Genomic DNA, 23,491 nt, shown 5'->3' on the forward strand with positions numbered 1-23,491 from the left:
ACGAAGCTGCAAGTGCTCTTTAATACAGAGTGTCCGTTACATACCATTCTTCAAGAAGACATGGAGATGGATACCTCTCTTTTCACATTACTGCTGGATAGACCAGTGGTGAGTAAGAAAAACCATTACAATTTCAGGCTGTGTTTCCTGACTGGATCACAACAAAATAGGAAGAAGTTGTCAAAGAAGGGGTGACCAGGCCATGCAAATCCCGGTAATCCTTCAGCTCAGTGAGGGTAGAGGCCATTTCACCCCTTGCTCACAGAGGCGATGGTTAGTGAGTGGCTTACTTACTTCCTCATAGTTAGACCAAAAACACTGAATCCTGCCCCAATACAGACACTTGAAAGAGAGGAAGCCTCCCTTTTGTACAAACTGGATCTGTTCTGAAAATGAAAAAGAGCAGAGGAAGCTTCCAGAAGGACTTGTCTTACAGGAAATAAGAACAGAGATCAAGACTGAATCAGATGTTAGGTCTGAGGAGGGGGTGTATCCACCAACAGTTTGCAACAAAACTGAAGGTAAAATACTGGATGTGTTTTACTAAAAAAACAAATGAATAAAAATAAAAGCATAACTGAACGTGGTTTGTTGGGAGGCTTCAGAGCCAATTTACTGGTTATGCTACTCAGTTTATTTAGGATTTTATTTTATCCTCTGTAATTTGAATCTTTGCTTATAAAGAGATACTTAATTGGAATTCACCATGGGAACAAATGCGATATTATTACAGAGATCTCGGTGAATTGGGAGTCCCAGGGAATAAGAGTATCATCAGTCGGTTACCACTACTTCTCTGTAAATGAATAATTTTAACTTTAAAAGAAAGCTTTTTGGAGTTTGAGCTGAATGTGAGCGTTATAAAGGACTCTCATTGTTTGTAAACTCCTATAAGTTTGTCATTTCTGTGACAGACCATTTAAACCAGGGAGTCAGAGAAGAGAACTGTGTGGCAGGGTGTGGGAAAAAGTTTGTTCCTTTGGCCAGTTTTTTCTTGAAAGATCACTTACAAGCTATGAACTAATCCACCCCACAGAAGACAATGGCATCCACATAGTGGATCATTCTGAACATCCCTGGTGTTCCATTAACCTATTTTTGTCTCCCCAATATGAGAATAGACCCTTTTGCACCGCAGATAAGAGCAATATAAGGGTGCAGATAGCTTCAGGTTTCAATAAAAAACTCTCCCTTACTTTTCTGGTGTGAGCAATAGTCTGTGCTTCACAAGAAGAAAAAGCCCTGCTGACTTTATTTATTCTGCTTCCCTGGTGCCACCATTAAGGAGTTTAATTTAAAAACTAAATAACCCCAGGGGGAAAAACTCAACACAAACAAAACTTGAGGAGGAATGGTGATTTTTTTTCAGTATTTATTTAGGTCTCTGTTTTTGTGACAGTGTTTATATTTTCATTTTATCTTTCTAATGAAGGTTTGGAATTGATAATGTAAGATCTTGATATGAGGTGTTTGTTGTTTTGTGTAAATAAAAAGAAAAAAACAATGGTGACTTTTTATAACTTCCTTTGCTTTTCTGTATTTCAGTTACCTAAACTAAATCTTTCTGGGGTACTGTAAGTTTGGAGAGGTTAAACAAGTTACTTTTTATAAATGATCAGAGATGGCATACGTAAGAGTAAGATTATTTCATCATTTTCATGATGCTGTTTAAGAACTAATCTAAGCAAGAAGGTGGGAAAAAGTCAAAAAACAAAACAACTCCCTCTCTCAAAAATTTTTTTTTAATTTTGGAACTAAGCTTCCATCATTTTTAGCTCAGCTAGTGGGTGATGGGCACAATCGGTTGAGTGATAGTTGGTATTCAGCCATAACTGCAGGTGCAGCCCCCATGTCCTTATTAAATCCCTCAGTTACAGATCCTAGTAGGACAATGTTTGAAAAATTACATTCACCATCTAGGAAACTGGGAACTGAAAGTCCAATATGTACTTCAGTGGAGTTCTGGCACCTACATTGTCTCTTTTGGGGTTATCAGAGTCAACAGCTACACAGACTTCACTGTTGACAGATTCTGCACTTCTCATAAGATGGTGGTTAGTATAAATTTGTCTCTAAATATTACCAAGCACACAGGTATATGTCATTTGACATCCAGAGCATTCCATTGCCTTATACAAAAACTCAGTATACGTGAGCTTACAATGTAGAACCAGTTCCCCCAATTCAATGTGCATCCATTATACCTGAAAACTAACAGAGCTGGGGGATGTGGAAGGAGGACAACAAGGCTAAAAGAAGGTCCTTTTTTAGCTTTGCACCTTTCTGTTCCATTTGAAACTAGGCGTCTAGGCTGAAGGGAACCAGGAGGGATGAGAGTTAATGTGCTTGATTGTCAAGAACTTTCATTATCAACAGCACACAAGAGAGCTCCACAAACACGAAGCTATGGCTGCAGTGATACTGGAGAGCATCTTTCTGAAGCGATCCCAGCAGAAAAAGAAAACATCACCTTTAAATTTCAAGAAACGCCTCTTTCTCCTGACCGTGCACAAACTTTCCTATTATGAGTATGATTTTGAACGTGGAGTAAGTTTCTCTGCTGTGACACTTGCTTATCAAGGATTTAGTTTTAGATATTCCTTGGGGAGGAAGCAGATACTTTTTGGTTGGAGGAAAATGGTGGAAGGCACTTCTGTGTATTTCAAACTGGGTAAAATGTTTCCTAGCCTAGAATTAGCTACAGCCATGGGGAGCAAAAAATTCAAAAGTGCTAAGAAGTTGTGGGGGAAATATTACCATGGGATCTTGCCATTCATGAACACTAATTAAATGATTGTTGAGAATGAAATCCAGGACTTGAAAATTGCTTTCTTATTTTTTGTTATGAAAACACGCAGTCATGCACTCTTCCATAGTATTTGCCCCCTGTCTGGTAGTCAAAAAAGAGTGAGATTAATAGATCTGAAAGTTGTATTTTTCAAAATGACAAGTCCTGATAATAGAGCATGGGTGTCACCTCACTATGTTGAATGATTAGATAACAAAATCTAATCATCCGGTTGCTTAATCGCTCTTAATCTTTCTCCATTTTCTTCCTCATTCTCTTTCTCAGAGAAGAGGCAGTAAGAAGGGTTCAATAGATGTTGAGAAGATCACCTGCGTTGAAACCGTAGTTCCTGAAAAAAATCCTCCCCCTGAAAGACAGATTCCGGTAAGAAGAGACAGTTGACAAAGCAGGGTGTTGGTGGAGGAGCGGTTAAGAAACTTGGAACACTTCAACTCTCTGTAAATACACTGGCGATGTTGTGCAATGTGGAACACACACACAAAAAAGCCTCTTTATAAAATTATTCACTATGCCATGTATTGATTATATGGAGTCTCAGCACCTTTCCCCCAGTTGTAGAACAACTTACTTGTTCTGGAAAATTTCTAACACAGATTTCAAGATGGTATAATATCCAGTTTTCAAACTGATCAGAGATGGTTGGTTTTACTCCCTCAGTTAACAGGATCAGATTTACAAGCTTGAGTTAGTCTGAAAGCTAGAATCCTAAGGCTCTGAATCATATGATATTTTTAAAATAGCTCGTTTATTCTCCTCACATTTCCCACAGCCTCTCCTGGACATACCACCTACTGAGTTAATTCTTTAAATATCATTTATTTTTCTCTGGAAATAAATATTTTTTAAATATTTAAAAAGCACAAAAAGAAGATAAAATGATGCATAATCCCATCAACCAGCTAAAACAACGTTTTACATGTTGGTGCATGTTTTTCTCCACTAGCAACACATACATCCACACTAATATACATTATATATTTAAAACATAGAATTATACTATCCATCTTGCTTTGCAACCTACATTGTAAATTTAACAATATATGAAAACCTTTCCTCATGACAATAGATACTCTTTAATATCATGGGTTTCATAACTGCATAGTATTCCTTATCATGGTTATACTGTATTGCAATTTGTTTAACAAATCCCTATTACTGCACATTTAAGTTGTTTCCAATTATTTGATATTTAAACCATGTTGGAGGAACATCCTTGTATACATCTTTTCCTTATAATAAATTCCTAGAAGTAAAATTTTGTCTTCTTTTTATGAAATCTGTGCCCTTTGGGTTTTAAATCTTTTTTATTCTATTTTGTTTTCTAGAAGTGGAATTTGAATTTCATGCACTCCTACAAACTATGTATGAGAGTATCTATTTCCCCACACTTGTTTCAATACCAGATATTTTAAATGTTTGTTAATTTGGCAGCCAAGAAAAATAGTATGTCATTGCTGCCTTATTTTGCAATTTTTTGTTACTCATAAGGTTGAACAATTATACATCTACAGCTAACTTGTGTTTTCCATTTGTGAATTGCCCATTAATTTTTGCTCATTTTCTAATAAAATTTTTACCTTGTTCTTAGTACCTTCTTAGAGATCTTGATATATTAAACATATTAATCATTTAACTGTAACATTTGTTAAAATTATTTTTCCTGATTTTCATTTATTTGTATATTTTGCTTATGGTGTTTTTACCATACTGGGTTTTAAAGTCTATATCATCAAATTAGTTCACATTTTTCTTAAGTGTTCTTTTACCATTATATTAGAAAGGCTTTGCCTCCCACAAGACTATATAGTCAGTTGTTTTTTCCTCGGTTATTCAGGGTTTTTTTTTTATGTTAAACTCTTGAATACATCCAAAATTTACTTTAGTGTATAGAGTGAAATAGCTACCTAACTCCTCCCCCTACCACTAATATTAGTCATTAAATGTCCCAGCAACATTTATTAAGTAAGCTCCCTTTCTTCGATGATTTGAAATGCCCGTGGTTTTTTGTTGTTTTTGTTTTTTAATGAGTATATGCTGGATCCTATGAATATATGTCCTTACTGGGTTATAGGAAGTAGTCACTAAGAATCTGCATTGTCTGTGAAAGAGAGCCTTCTGGAGCCACTTCAAAGAACTCACGGTACCAAAGAAAATCCAGGAAAAAACAATGAATGAACCAATAATCATGGTTCTTCTTTCATTGCAGAGAAGAGGTGAAGAGTCTGGTGAAATGGAGCAGATCTCAATCATTGAAAGGTTTCCTTATCCCTTCCAGGTGAAGTATTTTCTCTCACCAGGTCTCAAAGGGACCTGTAATATAATCATTAGGGTGAGATGTGGGGCAAAGAGAAGGATACTAAGTCCCAGAAAACAAAAGTTGAGGTGGACAAAGAGACTGGATTGAGAAATGAGACTGGGATGATCTAAGAATGTTTGCTTTTTTATTTTCCAAATTTAACAGTCTCTTTTAGTCTTTGCACTTCAAAGAGACTGCATAATGGCCTTAATTCTGTTATGGTATATCTCGTATATGATAACTGCATTGAGAAAGATGCTCTGTCAAGTGAGCATTTCACTTCCTTCTGGTTCTGCCTATCTGTCTAATGGTGGTCATGTGGGTTGAAAAGTCAGAAAAGGGGAGGGGAGGACTATTAGGAAATTTGATATGGGGAACGCTTATTAGACTTACTCATAAGCCTAAATTCTATTCTGGCCTCATAAAAATATGTTTGGTAGGTACATTGTAAGCCATAAAGGAGAACAAGAGATTCAACCTTCAATTTGGCTTGCTTAAGTCTTGAGAATTCTGTAGGCTACTTGTTGTGAATATAGCAGCCTCTGCAACAGTGAAAGCCAGAAAAGGAAGTGGAAAGTCTCAGGGGAGGGGGCTTTCTGTCATGGATTTGTGAGCACAGCAAGACTAACAAGCAAAAAGAAAAATGTAAAAGCATCTTGTTCATGTCCTTAACTGTAGCAAAGTTTACAAAACCTGTGACGGAAGTGTGTTTTAGACATAGTTTTGCTACCATTGTGTTTCAACAAGATGACGTTGTTTGGCTGGGCTGGTGGAAAAAGTTAAGCAGCAGATAATTCAAAATTAATTTACATTTGACTTTAGAATCCACTATGTGAAGTCTATTAAGTCTGTAAAATATCTAATATGTTTTATACACCTCTACAACACCTAGCATGGTGCCTTGTACTTGTGAGGTGTTCAAAATATATCAACTGTTTAATTTGATAAGAGTGCTTAATATATACTTTGTTCCTTTTGAAGTCAATTTGTAGTTCCATGTTTGATTTTTAGTGGATAATATTGGCAAGGGGAGGCCACTAGCCAGTGAATGGGAAATTAGCCATGAGTTAAAATTTGGCTCCATATTATCCAAGTGAATAATCCATATATACTAATCAAGTTATATAAATCATTAGTTCAATTCTCCTCTATACAAACTCAAAGTCTAATAGGATCATAAAATGCCCTTTGTTGGATAAACAAAAATCCTTTCTCCACCACAGGCTGAGGGAAACATTATTAACTAAGTTTATATACAACTTGAAACATAAGTCAAGAGACCCTAGTATTCAATACACTAAGATATTCTAAATCCTACATCCCTGGATATGAATTGCTTAGGGATTCTGCAGAGAGTTTGCATGATCTCTGCCAAGCTGCTGACCGAAGATCCCACCTTTCTTTATTTTCCACTGTGAATATACGAAGTTGTAGCTTAAAATTAGTTATTTCAAGGGCTTCCTTCTTTTATTCTGAATCCTAACTGCTAAAATCTGTGTGTCCATTGCCCCAGGTTGTATATGATGAAGGACCTCTCTATGTCTTCTCCCCAACAGAAGAACTGAGGAAACGTTGGATTCACCAGCTCAAAAATGGTGAGAATTATTTGGAAAATAAAGAAGTTTCCAAAGAAAGAAATAATGAAAAATGGAGGGAAAGAGAGAAGGAAGAAGGGAGGAAGAGAGAAGAGAAGATATAAAAGAGAAGGGTGGCTGGGGGAGGATAAAGTGGAAAAGTTGAGACAACTCTAATAGAGTAACAGTAAAAAATGATGGAAAGAAGGAAGGAAGGAAGGAAGAAAGGAAGGAAGGAAGGAAGGAAGGAAGGAAGGAAGGAAGGAAGGAAGGAAAGAAGTAGAGAAGGAGGGGGAGAAAAAGAGGGAAAGATTTTTCCAGTATTGGTGATGATATTGAGTTTAATGTTCCATCATATGAATAAAAGACCACACACTAGGCTAACCTAATTCCACCACTATCTCTGTAGTGCAATGTTGTCATTGTAGGTATTTCCATTTATTTATAAAAATGCCCCATTAAAAAATATTTTATTTATTTACTTTTTTAGAGAGACAAGAAGAGAGGGAGAAAGAGGGAGAGAAAATCAATGTGTGAAAGATATATGATTGTATCTCACATTCCCCAGCTGGGGACCTGGCCCACAACCCAGGCATATGCCCTGACTGCGAATCGAACCAGTGACCATTCGATTCACAGGCCTGCTCTCAATCTACTGAGCCACACCAGGCAGGGCAAAATATCCCATTCTTTACACTGATTACAAGGGTGGTATAATGTGGCATTCAATGGTTATTGCAATATTTTGAATCTTAAGTATAAAATACCTAATTAAAAAAATAAAGTGGTGGGGGGGAGGCAGAGACAAATGTATTTGAAAAAATAAATTAAAATAAAATTTTTAAAAAAAGAAAAAAGATAGGTGATTATGGGAGTGCTTGAAGTCAGAGTAGAAAACCTGGTTCCAAGCCCTCTTCTACCACTAGTAAGCAAAGTGACCTCTGGAAAGTAAGCCAACAAGCGTCTCTGAGGCTTGCTTTCTTTTTCTGAATTAGGAATAATAATAATGCCTGCCAAATCTACCTATAAGTTTGTCCTAAGGGTCAAATGATGGTATATATGTGAAAGCATGTGAAAAACAGTAAAGCACTGTACATACCTTCATTGCAGGTAAATAGTTTCCAAGGAATTATTTCATATTCCTAACATTATGAGGATCTAAACTTGAACATAATTTCAGCATTTCATATAAGCCATACAGTGTGTTAAGATAAACTTGACTGTAAATGCTTGCAGCACAGGATGCATGCACACATATTTGTGTGTATATATAGACACATGTCAAGTGACTGAGCAATTAACTGGTTGACTTGACATCAGGAAAGTCTGCCTAGAGAAACAGGAAGGATGGCAGACTGATAACGGCATGGTTGGGTTATTGCATGACAACCCTTTGTCTTAATAACATTTAGATTCTGATACTTGGTAGCTGTCTATACGAGCTTTGTCCACTCCCTTGAATGCAAGTCAATTATTTGAAATAAAAATTACCAAATTCTTCAAGCTGAAAGAGGAGTAAGGGAGAGAAGGGTCACTTATTGGACTCTTGCTATGTGTCAGACACCAAGCTAAATACCTTGTACTTGTTTTCTTATTTAATTTTTATAGCAACCTTGGGCAAAACAACAACAACATAATAACTAATGCTTAATGAACACTTACTATGTACCAGGCTCTGGGCCAAGTACTTCATGTGTACTAGCTCATTAAAGCCTCACAACAAACTTAAGAAGTATGTATTATTCACCTATTTACAGAGAAGAGACTGAGGCTCAAAGAGGTTAAGTAATTTGCTCAATGGCACACAGCTAGTGAGTGGGGAAGCCTGGATTCTTATCACATTCTTAGATCTGTATGACTCCAGAGATTAAGCTCATAATATAGTTTTATGCTGCTTGGTTCTCCAGCCCAGAAATTGCACCTGTAGTTGGGTGCAAGATACAGTCATGTACTGCATCAGGACATTTTGGTCAACAACAGAATACATACATGACAGTGATTGCATAAGATTATAATGGAGCTGAAGAATTCTTATGACCTAGTAACATGATAGTGCAACCTATTACTCACGTGTTTGTGGTGATGCTGGTGTAAACTAGCCTACTGAGCTACCACTCATATAAAAGTACAGTAATATGATTATTACAGGGCACAATGGTTGATAATGATAGTAAATGATGTTAATTGTTTATGTAGTTACTATACTACACTTTTATTGTTACTTTAGAGTACATGTTTTCTACTTATAAAAAACTGTTTGCTGTAAAACAGTATGCCATTTTTACACTAACTAGCAGCTGCCTCATACATCTTGCATTTACCACATCTCTTGATTACATTATTTTCTCTTGTGCTTGATTTAATCTTTTATAGTTTTGTACAGTAACATGCTATACAGGCTTGTAGCCTATGAGCAATAAGTAGGTTATACCATAAGCCTACGTGTGTAGTAGGCTATATCATCTAGGTTTGTGTAAGTACACTCTGTCATGTTCACACAACGATGGAATTTCCTAACGACACATTTCTTAAAACTAATCCCTGTCATTAAGCAGTGCATGATTATATTCTAGAGTAAGGGTATGCTGAGTATTACAAATAGGTGATATCTTGCACTACACAGTTCAGTTCTTGGCATGTTTTGAGATAAGAGGCCTGCTTTAGCCCTGGGGGTGCAAAGCAAGCAAATGCTTCAGTGGGTGCTTATTATGATCCAGAAGCCTCTAAGTTCCTTACATGTATTAATTCATTTCTTCTTCATATCAACCATATGAGGCACTTATTTTTATTATCCTCATTTATAGATGAGAAAACTGAAGTACCAGAAAGATTAAGTAACTTGCCCAAAGGTACTCAGTTAATAAGTGGCAGGGTCAGGCTTTGAACTCCAAGCTCTGAATGAACAGGCTCTTTCCAAGCCAGGGAAATATTTATAGGGACTGAGATAAGAGCTCCAGAGGACATATATATTTGGATTTCTTTGTTTCTCCACAATGCCTCACATAGTGTCTTGTACACAGAAAAAGATCAATAAATACTTATGTTAATTAATTTTTCTATAGGAGTACACAACCGCCACTAATATGTGTTTTACATTGATGGACAGCTAAGATTTAGTTTGGAAATAGAGGAAAGTGGATATACTAGCTGAGGGAGAAACAAAAGAGAAAAATGAGCAGGAACAAGTTAGTAACTCCTTTACATTTCAAATACTAATTTCAAAACCAGTTGTAGGTTAGTCCAACAAAAATTTTTTGAGGGTCTACTGTATTCAAGGTGTAATGATCAAGGATAAGAATAACCAATGTAAATTTGGTTTATTGACACAGATGTTAACCTTACTATACTGATTATGCACTTATATTAAAGGTAATTAGGTAATTACAATAAAAATAGAACCAAGACAAACAAACAGAAAACATAACCACTTCAGTTGGGTCATTAGTGTAGGTAGGTACAATTCTGCCTTCTCTTCCTTTATGTTTTACCAAAGGTGTTTTTTTTTTTTTTCTTTTTCCCATATGTCCCAGACCTGGGTATATGTCTTGTTGAACCTGCTTGGGCTGACAATCTGAGCCAAAGAGTAGGTGCCTTATAACAAAGACCATAGTTGCTGAGAGATTTAGATGCAAGTTCTAACAACCCCAGGGCAGATTTAGGTGCTAGCAATACCAATAGTGAGATAGTCTAGGAGCCATAAAATCCCACCCTAGTGATGTTATCCCACTTTAGGATAAAATACACCAATTAAAAATCACTAACATGAGAAGGAGACTTCATCAGAACCTTGGCTGTCTCTGCTGTAAAGAGGCATGAGGGACCCTTCTGCGGTGCTAGATCTGAATGGTGGTTAAACGGTTGTAGACAAATGTGGTTAGTTGTATACCTTAGATCTGTGCACTTTATGATATGTAAGTTACACCTCAATTTAAAAAAGTAGAGCCTCAGGTACCTCATATCCAGCTGCTATCTTCTTTTTCAGTGGCACTTTCCATGCAAAGATTGTATGCCTGAGGACTTAGCCTTAGACTCTCTTCTTCCATTTCCTTGAACATGGCAGTGGACACTTCTATGTTACAGCATCACAGATACATGGCTATATTCATTATAGAATCTTTGTTTACTCAAGCTCAATAGAGACTATTCTATGTGCAAGTTTAAAAATAAGCAGATTATGTGACCTCACCAAAATGAATGAAAGAGTGACCTTGGCAAAACTCCAACAAGCAGTGTAGGAGGAATAATTCATTCATTCCTGAAACAGAATTTTAGACATTATCTTGATAAATATGGATATGAAACACCAGTCCATCAAGAACTTAAAGGATGTGCACCAACCATTAATGCTTCCCAGACAGGGCTGGCCCTATGTGCATTGGTGAAGTAAACTGTCTCTCCTAGCCTTCCCACTTGACCACTGTCTTAGTTCAGGCTGTCACAACAAAATAGTATAGATCAGGTGGCTTAAACAACAAATATTTGTTTCTCACAGTTCTGGAAGCTGGGGTGTCCAAAGTCAAGGTGCCTCGGATTTGGTTCCTGGTGAGAACGCTGGCCTAGCTTGCAGACTGGCCACTTTCTCAGTGAGTTGTCACATGGCACAAAGACAAAGAGAATCTCTCTCTTAAGTTTCTTCTTATAAGAGCATTAATCCCATCATGAGGGCTCCACTCTCATGACCTAATGCCCTGCAAAGGCTTCATCTCCCAATACCATTACATTGGGGGGGCTTCACAATATGAATTTTGGGGGACACAATCAGTCCGTAACAGACACTCCACTTTTACAATTCTCTCCTAAGTAGCTGGAAATACTAGCTCTGGATTTGCCAACAAAAAAGGACCATCATTTTAAGGTGACCTCTTAAAAGACAGACATTATTTGGTAATGAAGGGTGGGTTCTTACTATGTGCACTGGAGGTAGGGAGGGCAAGAAGCCTTATGTTCCCTCATTAGCATATTAACATAGCTTAGTTTATCAGAGTAACTAATTGTTAAGAAATCTTGGCGTACCCACCAGTGTCCAGACCTGCACCCAAAGACCTTCAAATCCCTAGGTGAAATGCTGTGTCATGGGGGGAGAGGGTAGAGGTAATGGGAGCAATCAGTTCTTGCTGAGATGAGTATATAGAATGTTGTTTAGAATTGCCAGTACCTGGTAATAATAAAAGTCAGGCAGATGTTTGGGTGATTTTACTATTATTTTAACTTTTTCTATGGATGATGCAGCCCCTTATAACCTGTACCCCATCTGAATAGCTCTCACTACCATACAATGGTGAAGGGGAGTGTTGAAAAAGTGAGGGGTCAGGGTGGGCAATGTAGAGTGGTTAGAAATCTTCAAATCCGTTTAGAAAAACATCAAGAGAGCACTTCATTTTATTTTACTTATTGATTTGAGAGAAAGAGGAAAAGGAGGAGAGAGGAAAACATCAATTTGTTTTTCCACTTACTCATGCATTTGTCGGTTGGTTCTTGTATATGTCCTGATGGGGGATCATAGAACTCATAACTTTAGTATATCAGGATGACACTCTAACCAACTGAGCTACCTGGCCAGGGGAACAGTGGGGTTTTTTTTGTTTGTTTTTGTTTTTGTTTTAAGACATCACTTTTAATCATTTACACCTGGCCACCAGAAGCTTCTAGGCCTCCTCCAAAGCTTTAAGTGAGTGGACTGTGACTAACAAGCTCTTAAGGACTGGAGTTGGTCTGTAGAGAGAAAAGTTTTGTTATCTTTTTTTAAAAAGTTATGCAGGGATTCTTCTTATCAGTAAAGGCTGAAATGTGTCTGTCCTCAAATATGTATATTCTTAGACCAGCCAAGGTCTTTGCCCCAGTGATAACTATTGTCAATTATTTCAGTTGTCTTTGCCTCTCTGTTATCTAACATGGTTCCAGGATGACTTGCCTAATTGACTTCATGTTAAGGTTTTTGAGATGCCACAGTATTATACTATATTCAAGGTATGAGTAATGACCAAACATAATGCCAATTCCTGCTATCTACAGGCCACTTTTTTCTTTGCAAACTGTTTTGGCTTCTAGGAGATCTTTTGAGTCTCACAACCCTGGAAGGGAAATGGAGCTGCTGAGTTTATTTCCCACAATGAGTTCAACCCACCTTGGCAGCCCTAGGAAGATTGAAACCATGTTTATTCTAGACAGAATCTAGAGGCAGAATCACCTTCATTTGCCAATGAGCTCGCTCTATTGACTAGTCTATGAACACAGAAAGCCTGATGCAGAAGTTCTTACTAAGGCAAATATTTCTAAAAGATCACTCAGGGAGCTGGGACATTGGTATATTGAAAGCTGGAGTGAGAGTTTGGCTTGGGCGAATTGTATCCCTTTCTGGAAAAGAATACATAATCAACAGCTGCCTTGCAAGAAGATTGTAATGGCTACATGGGAAAATGCAGATAACGTGTATTTTTGTTCTTGGGCTCTGGAGACATCAGATATTCTTATCACATTGGTCAGGAGATAGTCATCCGGACTGACCACTGAAGAGAACTTCACAGAAAATCTCTGGGGCCAGGCATGGGAGCCAACTGACCCTGTTGTCTGCTTCCCTTCAGGTGGCTGATGAAGGGGCAGTTGTTTGAAGCTTACCATTAAGCTTAATCGAAGAGGAAAACATGCAAATTGTGGATTCTCCTGCATGTCAGATGTGATCTCTCTCTCTTTTCTCTTCTCCCATGTTACAGTAATCCGGTATAACAGTGATCTGGTACAGAAATACCACCCTTGCTTCTGGATTGATGGGCAGTATCTCTGCTGCTCTCAGACAGCCAAAAACGCTATGGGCTGCCAAATTTTGGAGAACAGGAATGGAAGTAAGAGATCCAATCAATATCATTTCTCCCTCTTTTGGCTCTATCACACACTCTCTCAGGGGCCTATCAAACCAGGTTCATACATTTTGGCCACTGTGAAAGGGGGCTGGGGTCAGGGGCTGAAATCCAGCTGGTGCATTGTTCCCCAGTCTGTGAAAACTGCCACAGGGCTGTACCCACACAGACTTTTCCTATCTTGCCTAAAGGCACTGTAGAGGAGAGCAAAGTCCCAGACCAAACCTATCTCGTCTTTTCCTAAAATGCATTTTGTATCATCATTGGTATCTTGTTTTGCAGGCTTGAAACCTGGGAGTTCTCACCGGAAGACAAAAAAGCCTCTTCCTCCCACACCTGAGGAGGACCAGGTATGTAGGGGAATTTGGTGTTGCTACTGCTCAGACAGAAAATTACAGTCACCCTGGAAAACACGGTGAAGTCTTAGAATTTCCCTGAGACTTGCTACTGTTAATTAATAGTCTTTCTGAAACATGGAATTTGTCCTTCTAATTAGGACTTCCATTTCAGTGGAAAGATAGAGGGCTATTTGAAAGCTCTTGACAACTACTTACAAGATCAGTGCTCTAACCCCTGTGCTACAGGACCTCACTTCTTGACAACCATTTAATCCAATTACTTGTTTAAAACAAAACAAAGCCCTATTATTTAAAATGAAAAATATTTTCAAATATTAAGTTGAAAGAATTTAATAGTGAACACCCATATATGCAATACCTTCATCCTCCCACTAACATATTATTTCAAACTTGCTTTTCTTGGTTACATTTTGAGGTCTAGAAAGCCCTTCCTCGTGTACAGGCAGACCCTGGGAGACATTGTGAGTTTGGTTCCAGACCACCAAAATAAAACAAGTCATAATTTTTTGCTAGTGGAGGGTCTTGCCTTCAATTTGTAAAAAATGAAATGTCTGTGAAGCACAATAAAGGAGGGCAGAAATTATTATGCTCATTTTACAAACAAGGAAACTGAGATCCAAAGCCACCTAATAGACCCATATGCCAGTTTAGTGCCATATAGTTTTCCTGACTGTATTTTTCTCTGGAAGCTTTAAAAATACTGATGCCTGGCTCTGGCTGGTGTGGCTCAGTTGGTTGGGGCACCATCCCATACACCAAAAGCTTGTGGGTTCGATTCCCAGTCAGGGCCCATACGTAGGTTGCGGGTTTGGCCCCTGGTCTGGGTGCATACAATCTCTGGTCTAGGCGCGTTCAGGAGGCAACCAATCAATGCCTCTGCCTAGCATCAGTGTTCCTCTGTCTCCCTTCCTTTCTCTCTAAAAGCAATGAAAAAATGTCCTGGGGTGGAGATTAAAAAAATACTGATGTCTGGGTTCTACCCCCATAGATTTTGATGTAACTGGTCTGGGAAACTGTCCCGCTGTCAGGATTGTTAAACAATTGTTCCCTACATGATTCTGATATGCACTCCAGACTGACAACCCCTGCATAAGGGCTTAACAGTAGATGCTGAATAAACGTTTTATTATGCCTTATTTGGGTTATAATGGTGTGTCTAGTAAGCCAGGGAATTGGGAAAGAAGAGAATACTTGATGTCTAGCCAGACCACCCTATTTTTTTCTCGTACTTAACACAGATCTTGAAAAAGCCACTGCCTCCTGAGCCAACAGCAGCACCAGTCTCCACAACCGAACTTAAAAAGGTTGTAGCCCTTTATGATTACATGCCAATGAATGCAAATGATCTACAGCTCCGGAAAGGTGATGAATATTTTATTCTGGAGGAGAGCAACTTACCCTGGTGGCGAGCACGAGACAAAAACGGGTGAGTCCAGCCCTGGCTGGTGTGGCTCAGTGAACTGAGTGCTGGCCTGCGAACTAAGGGATCTTCAATTTAATTCCCAGTCAGGGCACATGCCTGGGTTGCGGGCCAGGTCCCTGGTGGGGGGTGCTCAAGAGGCAACCACACATTGATATTGTGCTCCCTTTTTCTCTCTCCCTTCCCCTGTCTTTAAAAAACAAACAAACAAATAAAATCTTTAAAAAAATGGGTGAGTCCATGACAGCCATTCCTGAGCCTTGTGACTGCCCACTCCACACACAGGCAAAGTCCTGCAGTGTAATTTCCCTACTTGGCATCCCAATCAGAAATTGTTCTTCTCACACCAAGGTGAATAGGCCCTCCAAGTGTTTCCCAGAGTGTAGCTCTACTTGTGGCCATCTCTCTGAGTCTGCAGGGTCTGGTCCACATGTTGTAATGCACAAATCACTGATGCCACATATGCAGAAGATACATATTTCACTAGCTTAGCCATGCATCTGCAACACGATCCTCTTTATGGGAGGGACATGGCTTATATACCTCCATTTGAGATTGGTTCTGAGCTCAGGGATATGGGCATATGAATCTGTCTCTCCCCCAGGATGGGGAATGATGGATGATCTACCACAATGTCTCCTCTACAGGCAGGAAGGCTACATCCCTAGTAACTATGTTACCGAAGCAGAAGACTCCATAGAAATGTATGAGTGAGTATGCTTATGTTTCTAGTGCACAATCTTCCAGAAGAAATAAAATATGGTATATACTTTTTTTGTAGTTTCAACAAAATTTTGATCCTGGTTGGTGTGGCTTAGTGGATTGAGTGCCAACCTGTAAACCAAAAGTTGCCAGTTTGATTACAGGTCAGGGTACATGCCTGGGTTGTGGGCTAGGTCCCCAGTTGGGGCCGCGTGAGAGGCAACGGACTGATGCATCTCTTGCACACCAATGTTTCTCTCCCTCTCTTTCTACCTTCCTTCCCTTCTCTAAAAGTAAATAAATAAAATCTTTTAAAAAAGAAATTTCCTTATAATTTTTTTTTGATTTCGAGATACTTATTAAAATCACTGCCAACTAAGTCAATGATGGCACCACCCCAAGTTAGCACCAATGTCTTACCCTCACCCCAAACACATTCTGCTCATGAGACCTAGAGAGATCATCACATCCTTGAAATCCAGAAGAACTACACTCAAAGAAAGAGTTGACAGCCTTATAGGAAACATTTTGAAAGGGTGAAAATGTCAAATTCCTGCCATTGTCCTTTCTTCTTAATCATAGAAGTGGATTTTCCTTAAATGCCCTGTCCCTAATTCCTTCTCTGCAACCCTTTGCCACCTGCCTTTTCCATATACTCTCTACTTCCATGAAATTTCTGTACCAACTGGGCTGAAAAAGGGATGCAGTTGTGCTTTGCACATGGTAGGCACTCAATAAATAGGGGTTGAGTGAATTGACTGAATCACTAGGATGAACAAGTCTTGGAGGGCACTCTAATCCCCTAATCCATGGCCTAGGAGCTACCCAAGCACTCTACCCCTTACAGGTGGTATTCCAAACACATGACTCGTAGTCAAGCTGAAGAACTGCTAAAGCAAGAGGTAAGTGTACCACCACAAGAAAATGGCATTCTCCTTGCACAAAAAAGTAAGGCTACTGAATTGAGGGCTTGCTGCTGTCCACTGCTTCCAGTCAAGGCAGCATCAAGGCTGTCATTTTATGGAGTCCCAATTACACCTTTCAGTATCAAAAAGCAATGAGGTTGGAGCTGAATTGTGGAAGTTGGCAGTGAAATCAGGGGTTGTTTTATTTTTCTTCCAGGTTTGGGGAGGTGGGGTGCAGATGTGAGCACCACTTCCTCCTTACAGTGAGCTTCTCTTTTGTTGTTTCAGGGGAAGGAAGGAGGTTTCATTGTCAGAGACTCCAGCAAAGCTGGAAAATATACTGTGTCTGTGTATGCTAAATCTACAGGGTAAGTACTACTGTTCCAAGCCCCTGGCTTTAAAAGACAGGGGAGCCCTCCCAACAGCTCTTTAATGGTGTGCCTCTCCTACTTCCTTTCTCCCTGAAACTCAAAAGTCATCTCACTTCACTTCTTGGGTCTTGGGTGACCTTTGCTCCCAAGTTGCTGACTTAGAATTCACTTCTTCAGGGACCCTCAAGGTGTGATACGCCATTATGTTGTGTGTTCCACACCTCAGAGCCAGTATTACCTGGCTGAGAAGCATCTTTTCAGCACCATCCCTGAGCTCATTAACTACCATCAGCATAACTCTGCAGGTGAGTATCAGGGCCATGAAAGAAGGATGTGACAAGCACCAGAAGAAGAAGTTCAGAACAAGATGATAAGGAGAAGAATAAGCCTCACAGGGCAGTCAGTACAAATTAGCTGTCAAAGTCAACCCCTATGATGCTTTGTGGAAGTCAAATAAAGAACTTGTACACATAGGGACTGATTTCTCATTTGGAGATTTATGCTCAGTGCTAAGGAAAGACATAGATGAGAGTGGTGATCAGTGAATCAGCAAGTATTCATTGAGTTACTACCGTGTACTCAGCAATTTCCTTAGTACTAGAGGAGAATGCAGGAAAATTACTAACCAAGGTCCTTGCCCTCAAAGAATGTAAGGTTAGAAAACAGTTTGTAAGTACAGTAAGTCCTCACTCAATGTCACCGATAGATTCTGCAACTTTAAGCAAAACAATGTATAACAAAACCAATTTTACCGTGGGCTAACTGATATAAACAAGTGTTAAGTTCTTATGGTAGCACATCAATATTATAACAAAACAACATTATTTGAGGACCTGCTGTAGTGTAGACATTCTAAAAACTGGAAGATTGGTAAGGGGAAAAGCTTCATGGAGAAGGCAGTGTGTGAGTTAAGCCTTGATTGGGAGGTGGTTATATATTTAGTTGGGGAGTGTATTTCAACTAGTATTTTCTCTTTTTTGTTCCTGAAAATTCTTTTATGAGAGGAGAAACTTTCAGAAAAATTTAGGTTCGTGAAATCTTCTGGGACTCAGAATGTACTAGAAAGATGAACATCAGAAGTGTGAGGTTTAAGTGAGGATGTGTGAGGTATCCCACCCCATGCTGCATCAGGAACATGACCCCCTCTGTATGTTTCAGGACTCATATCTAGGCTCAAATATCCAGTGTCTCAACAAAACAAGAATGCACCTTCTACTGCAGGCCTGGGCTACGGTAACTGCTTATTTTTCTAGGGTAGGGTGGACTGTCCAGGTGCAAGGACTGGCTTTGGCAGACCCATTAGACCTTGCCTTGCAAGGGTCCTTGCAACACACTTCTGCACCAGCCGTCTCAAGGAAAGTTAAGACAGAGCCAAACAAAAGTTATTGAATGATGTTATCCCTCTGGTGGCTCCTACTGGGACTGCAAAAATATAAATTTACAAAGGGATTATTCCTTTTAATTGTGGTTTTAAAAAAACATAATCTTAAAGCATTTTAAGAGGTTGCCTTTATGGCTGACTTGCATCTAAAATTCCCAGATGCCTCCAACCAGAAATCCCTTGTCCCTGATTTACCTGAGCAAAGGTGGATTAGTACTCCTGAGAATTTCCATTTTACTGCTTGCCTATTTCTACCCTCAGTAGGGATTCTTATCTATTGTAGGAATTATACATACTGGACTCCCAAAGACTCTCACTAAGACTTTGTTGTTATAGGATCATGGGAAATTGATCCAAAGGACCTGACCTTCTTGAAGGAGCTGGGGACTGGACAATTTGGAGTAGTAAAGTATGGGAAATGGAGAGGCCAGTATGACGTGGCCATCAAGATGATCAAAGAAGGCTCCATGTCTGAGGATGAGTTCATTGAAGAAGCCAAGGTCATGATGTGAGTTATAGCCCAAAGTAAACTCTCAATTCAGTTGCTGGAGTCTAGGAATTACCAGGACAATCCATTGTGATTTAACGTGACTTTTAGTGAAGGAGATTTGGGACCAGGGCCTGAGGTCAACCTTTGATTGGTGGGAGTCCTGATTTCTAAGGTAATCATTTATCTACCCTAGATATTGGTTGAGATTAATGTTGATCATGGATGCTTCTATCTCAGTGGCATTTCAGAGTGGTTGTGGAAAATGAGACTTTCCAGAGGAAGACTGACTCTGATTTAGCCTTAGTATTCATTCAGCCCTTGATCCATTTCCTGTTCTATTGATGGTCCCTGAGTCTCTGCTCACTGTTACATATTAGGCACTGTTGGAATGTAGGGTGGGAAGGAGGAAAGTCAACTTGTTATTGTGGTCCCTTATCTGACACTCTAATCCCAGACCAACTGCTTTCTACTCCAGCCCTTTTCTGACTGGTATATAGAGCCAGAAGGGGAGGACTGGTTCATTGCCTCTCCTGTAGGAACCTTTCACATGAGAAGCTGGTACAGTTGTACGGTGTCTGCACCAAACAGCGCCCCATCTTCATCATCACTGAGTACATGGCCAATGGCTGCCTCCTGAACTACCTGAGGGAGATGCGTCACCACTTCCAGACTCAGCAGCTGCTGGAGATGTGCAAGGATGTCTGCGAAGCAATGGAATACCTGGAGTCAAAGCAGTTCCTCCACAGAGACCTGGTAGGATCTCAAAAGCCCTGGCCTGGGATCAAGGGCTAAGAAGGTGGGAGTAGCAGAGGAAGATATATCGTACATGGATGAGGAGGGTTGCTGAAGCCATCATTTCAGTTTTATCTACAAAACACTGAAAGTTAGGTGAGCCTCTGCCCCAGTGGTTATCCAGTCAAGGATTCCCAGCCTCAACACCACAAGTCCTGCCATGGTAGGAGCTAGAACACTCACTCACTTCAAGCCCTGTACCACACCAAGGAAATGGTGGGGTCCTTAAGGGGCAGAAGGGCAATGCTGCTTCCCAAAGGGGCTGCTCCTAGCACAGAGCCATCATTTGCTTACATCAGAGTCACAAACTGGGGCCTGTGGGTGCTTGTCTTTTTAAATATTATATTATTAGCAAACACTTCAAAAGAAACATTTTATATTTTTAAAAAACTGAATTTCCAGCTTCTCTTGAGTCTATACAATCTTGTAACCAGGTCCACAATCTCACAGGCCATGCTAATAGCGGGCTGGAGCTGAGGAGCAGCTGCCTCCTTTAGACAGGCTGCGTTCTCTGCAGTTTCCTGCAATCTTCAGCCACCCCTCTTCACTCTATCACTTTGTCTGCCTGGCCTCTGGAGGCATGAGTTTGTGCCCCTGCCCATTTCAACCAGACCAAGGCTCAGAGGGTCCTAGTCCCACTGGCAGAAAAGCGGAAATCAAAACACTCTTGCCTTCTGTTCTCCCTTAACTCTCTAAGAGCAGGAAGGGGTATTGCGGAATTGCCAGCGTGAATGGAATGATTCTGCAAGCCCTCAGTGTTTTACTTATTAGTACACATATCAGGTTGCTTTACATGTGATGGAAATGCATCAACGTTTTTCAGTGTCAGCTGACTCCTGTAAGGTGGAAAGGTGGCTCTAGTTGAAGGAGATGAGGCTACCCTGGCTTCACTCTCCTGGTGGGCAGAAGCTTTGTGCCTTTAACCTGTCTGCCAGGGATAGAGTCTCACTGCTATCTGTTGCACTACAGGCAGCTCGAAACTGTTTGGTAAATGATCAAGGAGTTGTTAAAGTATCTGACTTCGGCCTATCCAGGTAAGTGTGTCTTTTTCATCTTTCCCTCCAAAAGTAAAAATAGCACAGTACAAACTTGAGGAGGCATTATAATTTTCCATCCTTTCCCTTTCTTTTTTCTCATTCTAGTCTTTTTCAACATCTTTCTACACTTTTTCTTTCTCTGAATTTGTCACTTCTTTCATCCTTTTGTTTTATTGTTATACTCCTTTCTTCTTTCTCCTTCTCTTCTTTTTAAGCGAAATTTTCCCAATGGCTATCTTGATCTCTTAATCCTGTTGCCTTTACTCCATCCTTTCTTATTTCCTAATCAGCCTAAGTCTCACTGGCAACTATAGAACAGAAGGAAGGGAAGGAGAATAGAGAAAGGAAGAGAATAGAGAAAGGAAAGGAATAGAGAGGAGGAAGGGAGTACCCATTAGGTCTTATTTCACTTCGCCTTTGTTGTAACCACATTGTCAATCAGGAAATTTAAATCAGATGTAAGAACAGGAAAATGGCCCTAACTGGTGAGGCTCAGTGGATTGAACGCTGGCCTGCAGGTTCGATTCCGAGTGTAGGGCAAATGCCTGGATTGCAGGCCGGGTCCCCAGCAGGGGGCGCGCAAAATGCAACCACACATTGGTGTTTCTCTCCTCTAAAAATAAATAAATAAAATCTTTTTTTTTTTAAAGGACAGTGATTAAAAAAAAAAACATTTGTAAAACACACTGGTTGGCCTATAGGCTGTTATTTGTGCAACTCTTGTAACTGTGCCAAGAAAACATAAGTTAATATCAAGCTCTCCAAATCCAAAAAGTAACGAGCCCTGAATCCTTTGCAGATATGTTCTGGATGATGAATACACAAGCTCAGTAGGCTCCAAATTCCCAGTCCGGTGGTCTCCACCAGAAGTGCTTATGTACAGCAAGTTCAGCAGCAAATCTGACATTTGGGCTTTTGGTGAGTGGATAAGATCATAAAGATTACACAGCTCAAAGGCAGAGGAACGCAATATGGGAATTGACACTTTGCAACCTGCACAGAGAGGTTATTTGTTCTTGCTTTCATTCACCTAATCCTTAGGGAGTGCTTACTATGTCAGGCACCACAGGATTTCTGGGGATAAAACCAGTAAACTAGATATGATCCCTGCCTTCTTAGAATTTACAATATAGTACAATAAGGGGAACAAACAATCCACTCAGTATTTGACAGCTTCTGAATACTGATTATGTACCAGGGACTCTCCCAGACCCTATGACCACAAAGACAAATATGATGGTGTCTCTCCTGAAGGAGCTAATGGTTCAGTGCAACTCTGATTAGCCTCCAGCATGGTCAATACTATAGTGGAAGTTTGGACAAAATGCAAAAATCACAGAGCAGCAAATTGGCTGAATCTACTTTTTGAGGTTGTTTTAAGGAAGACTAGGATCCTTGATACCTGAAAAGACTGCAAACTGACTTATTACTTTTTTTTTTCATTTTCTAGGGGTTTTAATGTGGGAAATTTACTCTCTGGGGAAGATGCCATATGAGAGATTTACTAACAGTGAAACCGCTGAACACATTGCCCAAGGCCTGCGTCTCTACAGGCCTCATCTAGCTTCTGAGCGGGTATATACCATCATGTACAGCTGCTGGCATGAGGTAAGTGTTTTATTGGGACCTCTTAAATTATTTTCTTGTACCTAGTTTCTCACTTAGCCAGCCAAGCACCCAGTTCCCACTCTCCCTGGCTGCATGGAGCTGCACACATTTTAAGACCCTAGCCTGCACCCTAATCCTTCTATGGCCAGAAGCTTTCCCAGGCCCACTCCAATTCTCACTAGAGTATTATTAGCAGACTCCAATAACAACTCAGCTTTAGGGAGAGGAGGTGATGTGAGGCCATATCACCTAGTATATCCAGGAAGCCAAAGGCACTCAGACAAATGTATGGGCATTAAAAAGTCATTAAAATTTGTGTTCACTCTTTTGGGAGTCATTGGTCCTTTCTTCTACTTTACTGCCAATCCTTCCTGGCTGTGCCCCTAAGTGAGATTTTAAAAATAAAGGCCCTATGACCTGAAAGGGAACAAAAATAGGTAGTGCTCTTTTAAATAATGTTGCATTGCAGGGCATGTGGTGTTTTGAAAATAAAGAACTTGTCCCACTATTACTAAAATGCTTTGCTGCTCTCACTTTTGGTTCTTCCAGAGGTGCCTCCTCCACTTTTCAGTAGATCCTTGGCAACCTTAATCTCTAATAAAAAATAAATGTTCAGCTTTTAGTTCTGCCCCACTAGAAACAGAGGAAGACCATTTCCAACAAGCACATATGTCAATTTGGAGCCCTCTTGGTGGGGTTAAAAATTGGGGATCTGGATCAGAGCATGGCATCTTTTCCTTAAAAAATGACTGGGGTCACAAGGAAAGTATGGAGAACCCCTTGGAGCCATTTCCCTTCTCCCTCCTGTGCCATGCGGGATTAAGGTGGAATGGCTGTGCTCCCCCGCAACTAGGACATCCTCACTCTGTTAGTTAACTGTTTCAGAGAGGCAC

The 23,491-nt window shown here is 39.9% G+C and overlaps 1 protein-coding gene across 1 annotated transcript in view; it reads left to right on the forward strand.

Moving 5' to 3' along the window:
• Positions 1-23,491, forward strand: part of BTK (Bruton tyrosine kinase) — a 30,992-nt gene that overhangs the window by 6,005 nt on the left and 1,496 nt on the right. The window contains exons 2-18 of the mRNA XM_054572261.1: positions 2,377-2,547; positions 3,074-3,172; positions 5,016-5,084; positions 6,619-6,700; positions 13,390-13,518; positions 13,816-13,883; positions 15,131-15,318; positions 15,960-16,022; positions 16,862-16,916; positions 17,208-17,287; positions 17,468-17,595; positions 18,449-18,523; positions 19,008-19,179; positions 19,698-19,914; positions 20,923-20,987; positions 21,790-21,908; positions 22,441-22,598. Coding sequence (XP_054428236.1) covers positions 2,407-2,547; positions 3,074-3,172; positions 5,016-5,084; positions 6,619-6,700; positions 13,390-13,518; positions 13,816-13,883; positions 15,131-15,318; positions 15,960-16,022; positions 16,862-16,916; positions 17,208-17,287; positions 17,468-17,595; positions 18,449-18,523; positions 19,008-19,179; positions 19,698-19,914; positions 20,923-20,987; positions 21,790-21,908; positions 22,441-22,598 — 1,908 coding nt within the window. The 5' untranslated portion in view covers positions 2,377-2,406. The remainder of the gene's footprint in view (positions 1-2,376; positions 2,548-3,073; positions 3,173-5,015; positions 5,085-6,618; positions 6,701-13,389; positions 13,519-13,815; positions 13,884-15,130; positions 15,319-15,959; positions 16,023-16,861; positions 16,917-17,207; positions 17,288-17,467; positions 17,596-18,448; positions 18,524-19,007; positions 19,180-19,697; positions 19,915-20,922; positions 20,988-21,789; positions 21,909-22,440; positions 22,599-23,491) is intronic.

The sequence above is a fragment of the Pteronotus mesoamericanus genome, unplaced genomic scaffold (assembly GCF_021234165.1).
Source record: "Pteronotus mesoamericanus isolate MK-2021 breed Mesoamerican mustached bat unplaced genomic scaffold, CSHL_Meso_final contig_227, whole genome shotgun sequence".
Lineage (NCBI taxonomy): Eukaryota > Metazoa > Chordata > Mammalia > Chiroptera > Mormoopidae > Pteronotus > Pteronotus mesoamericanus.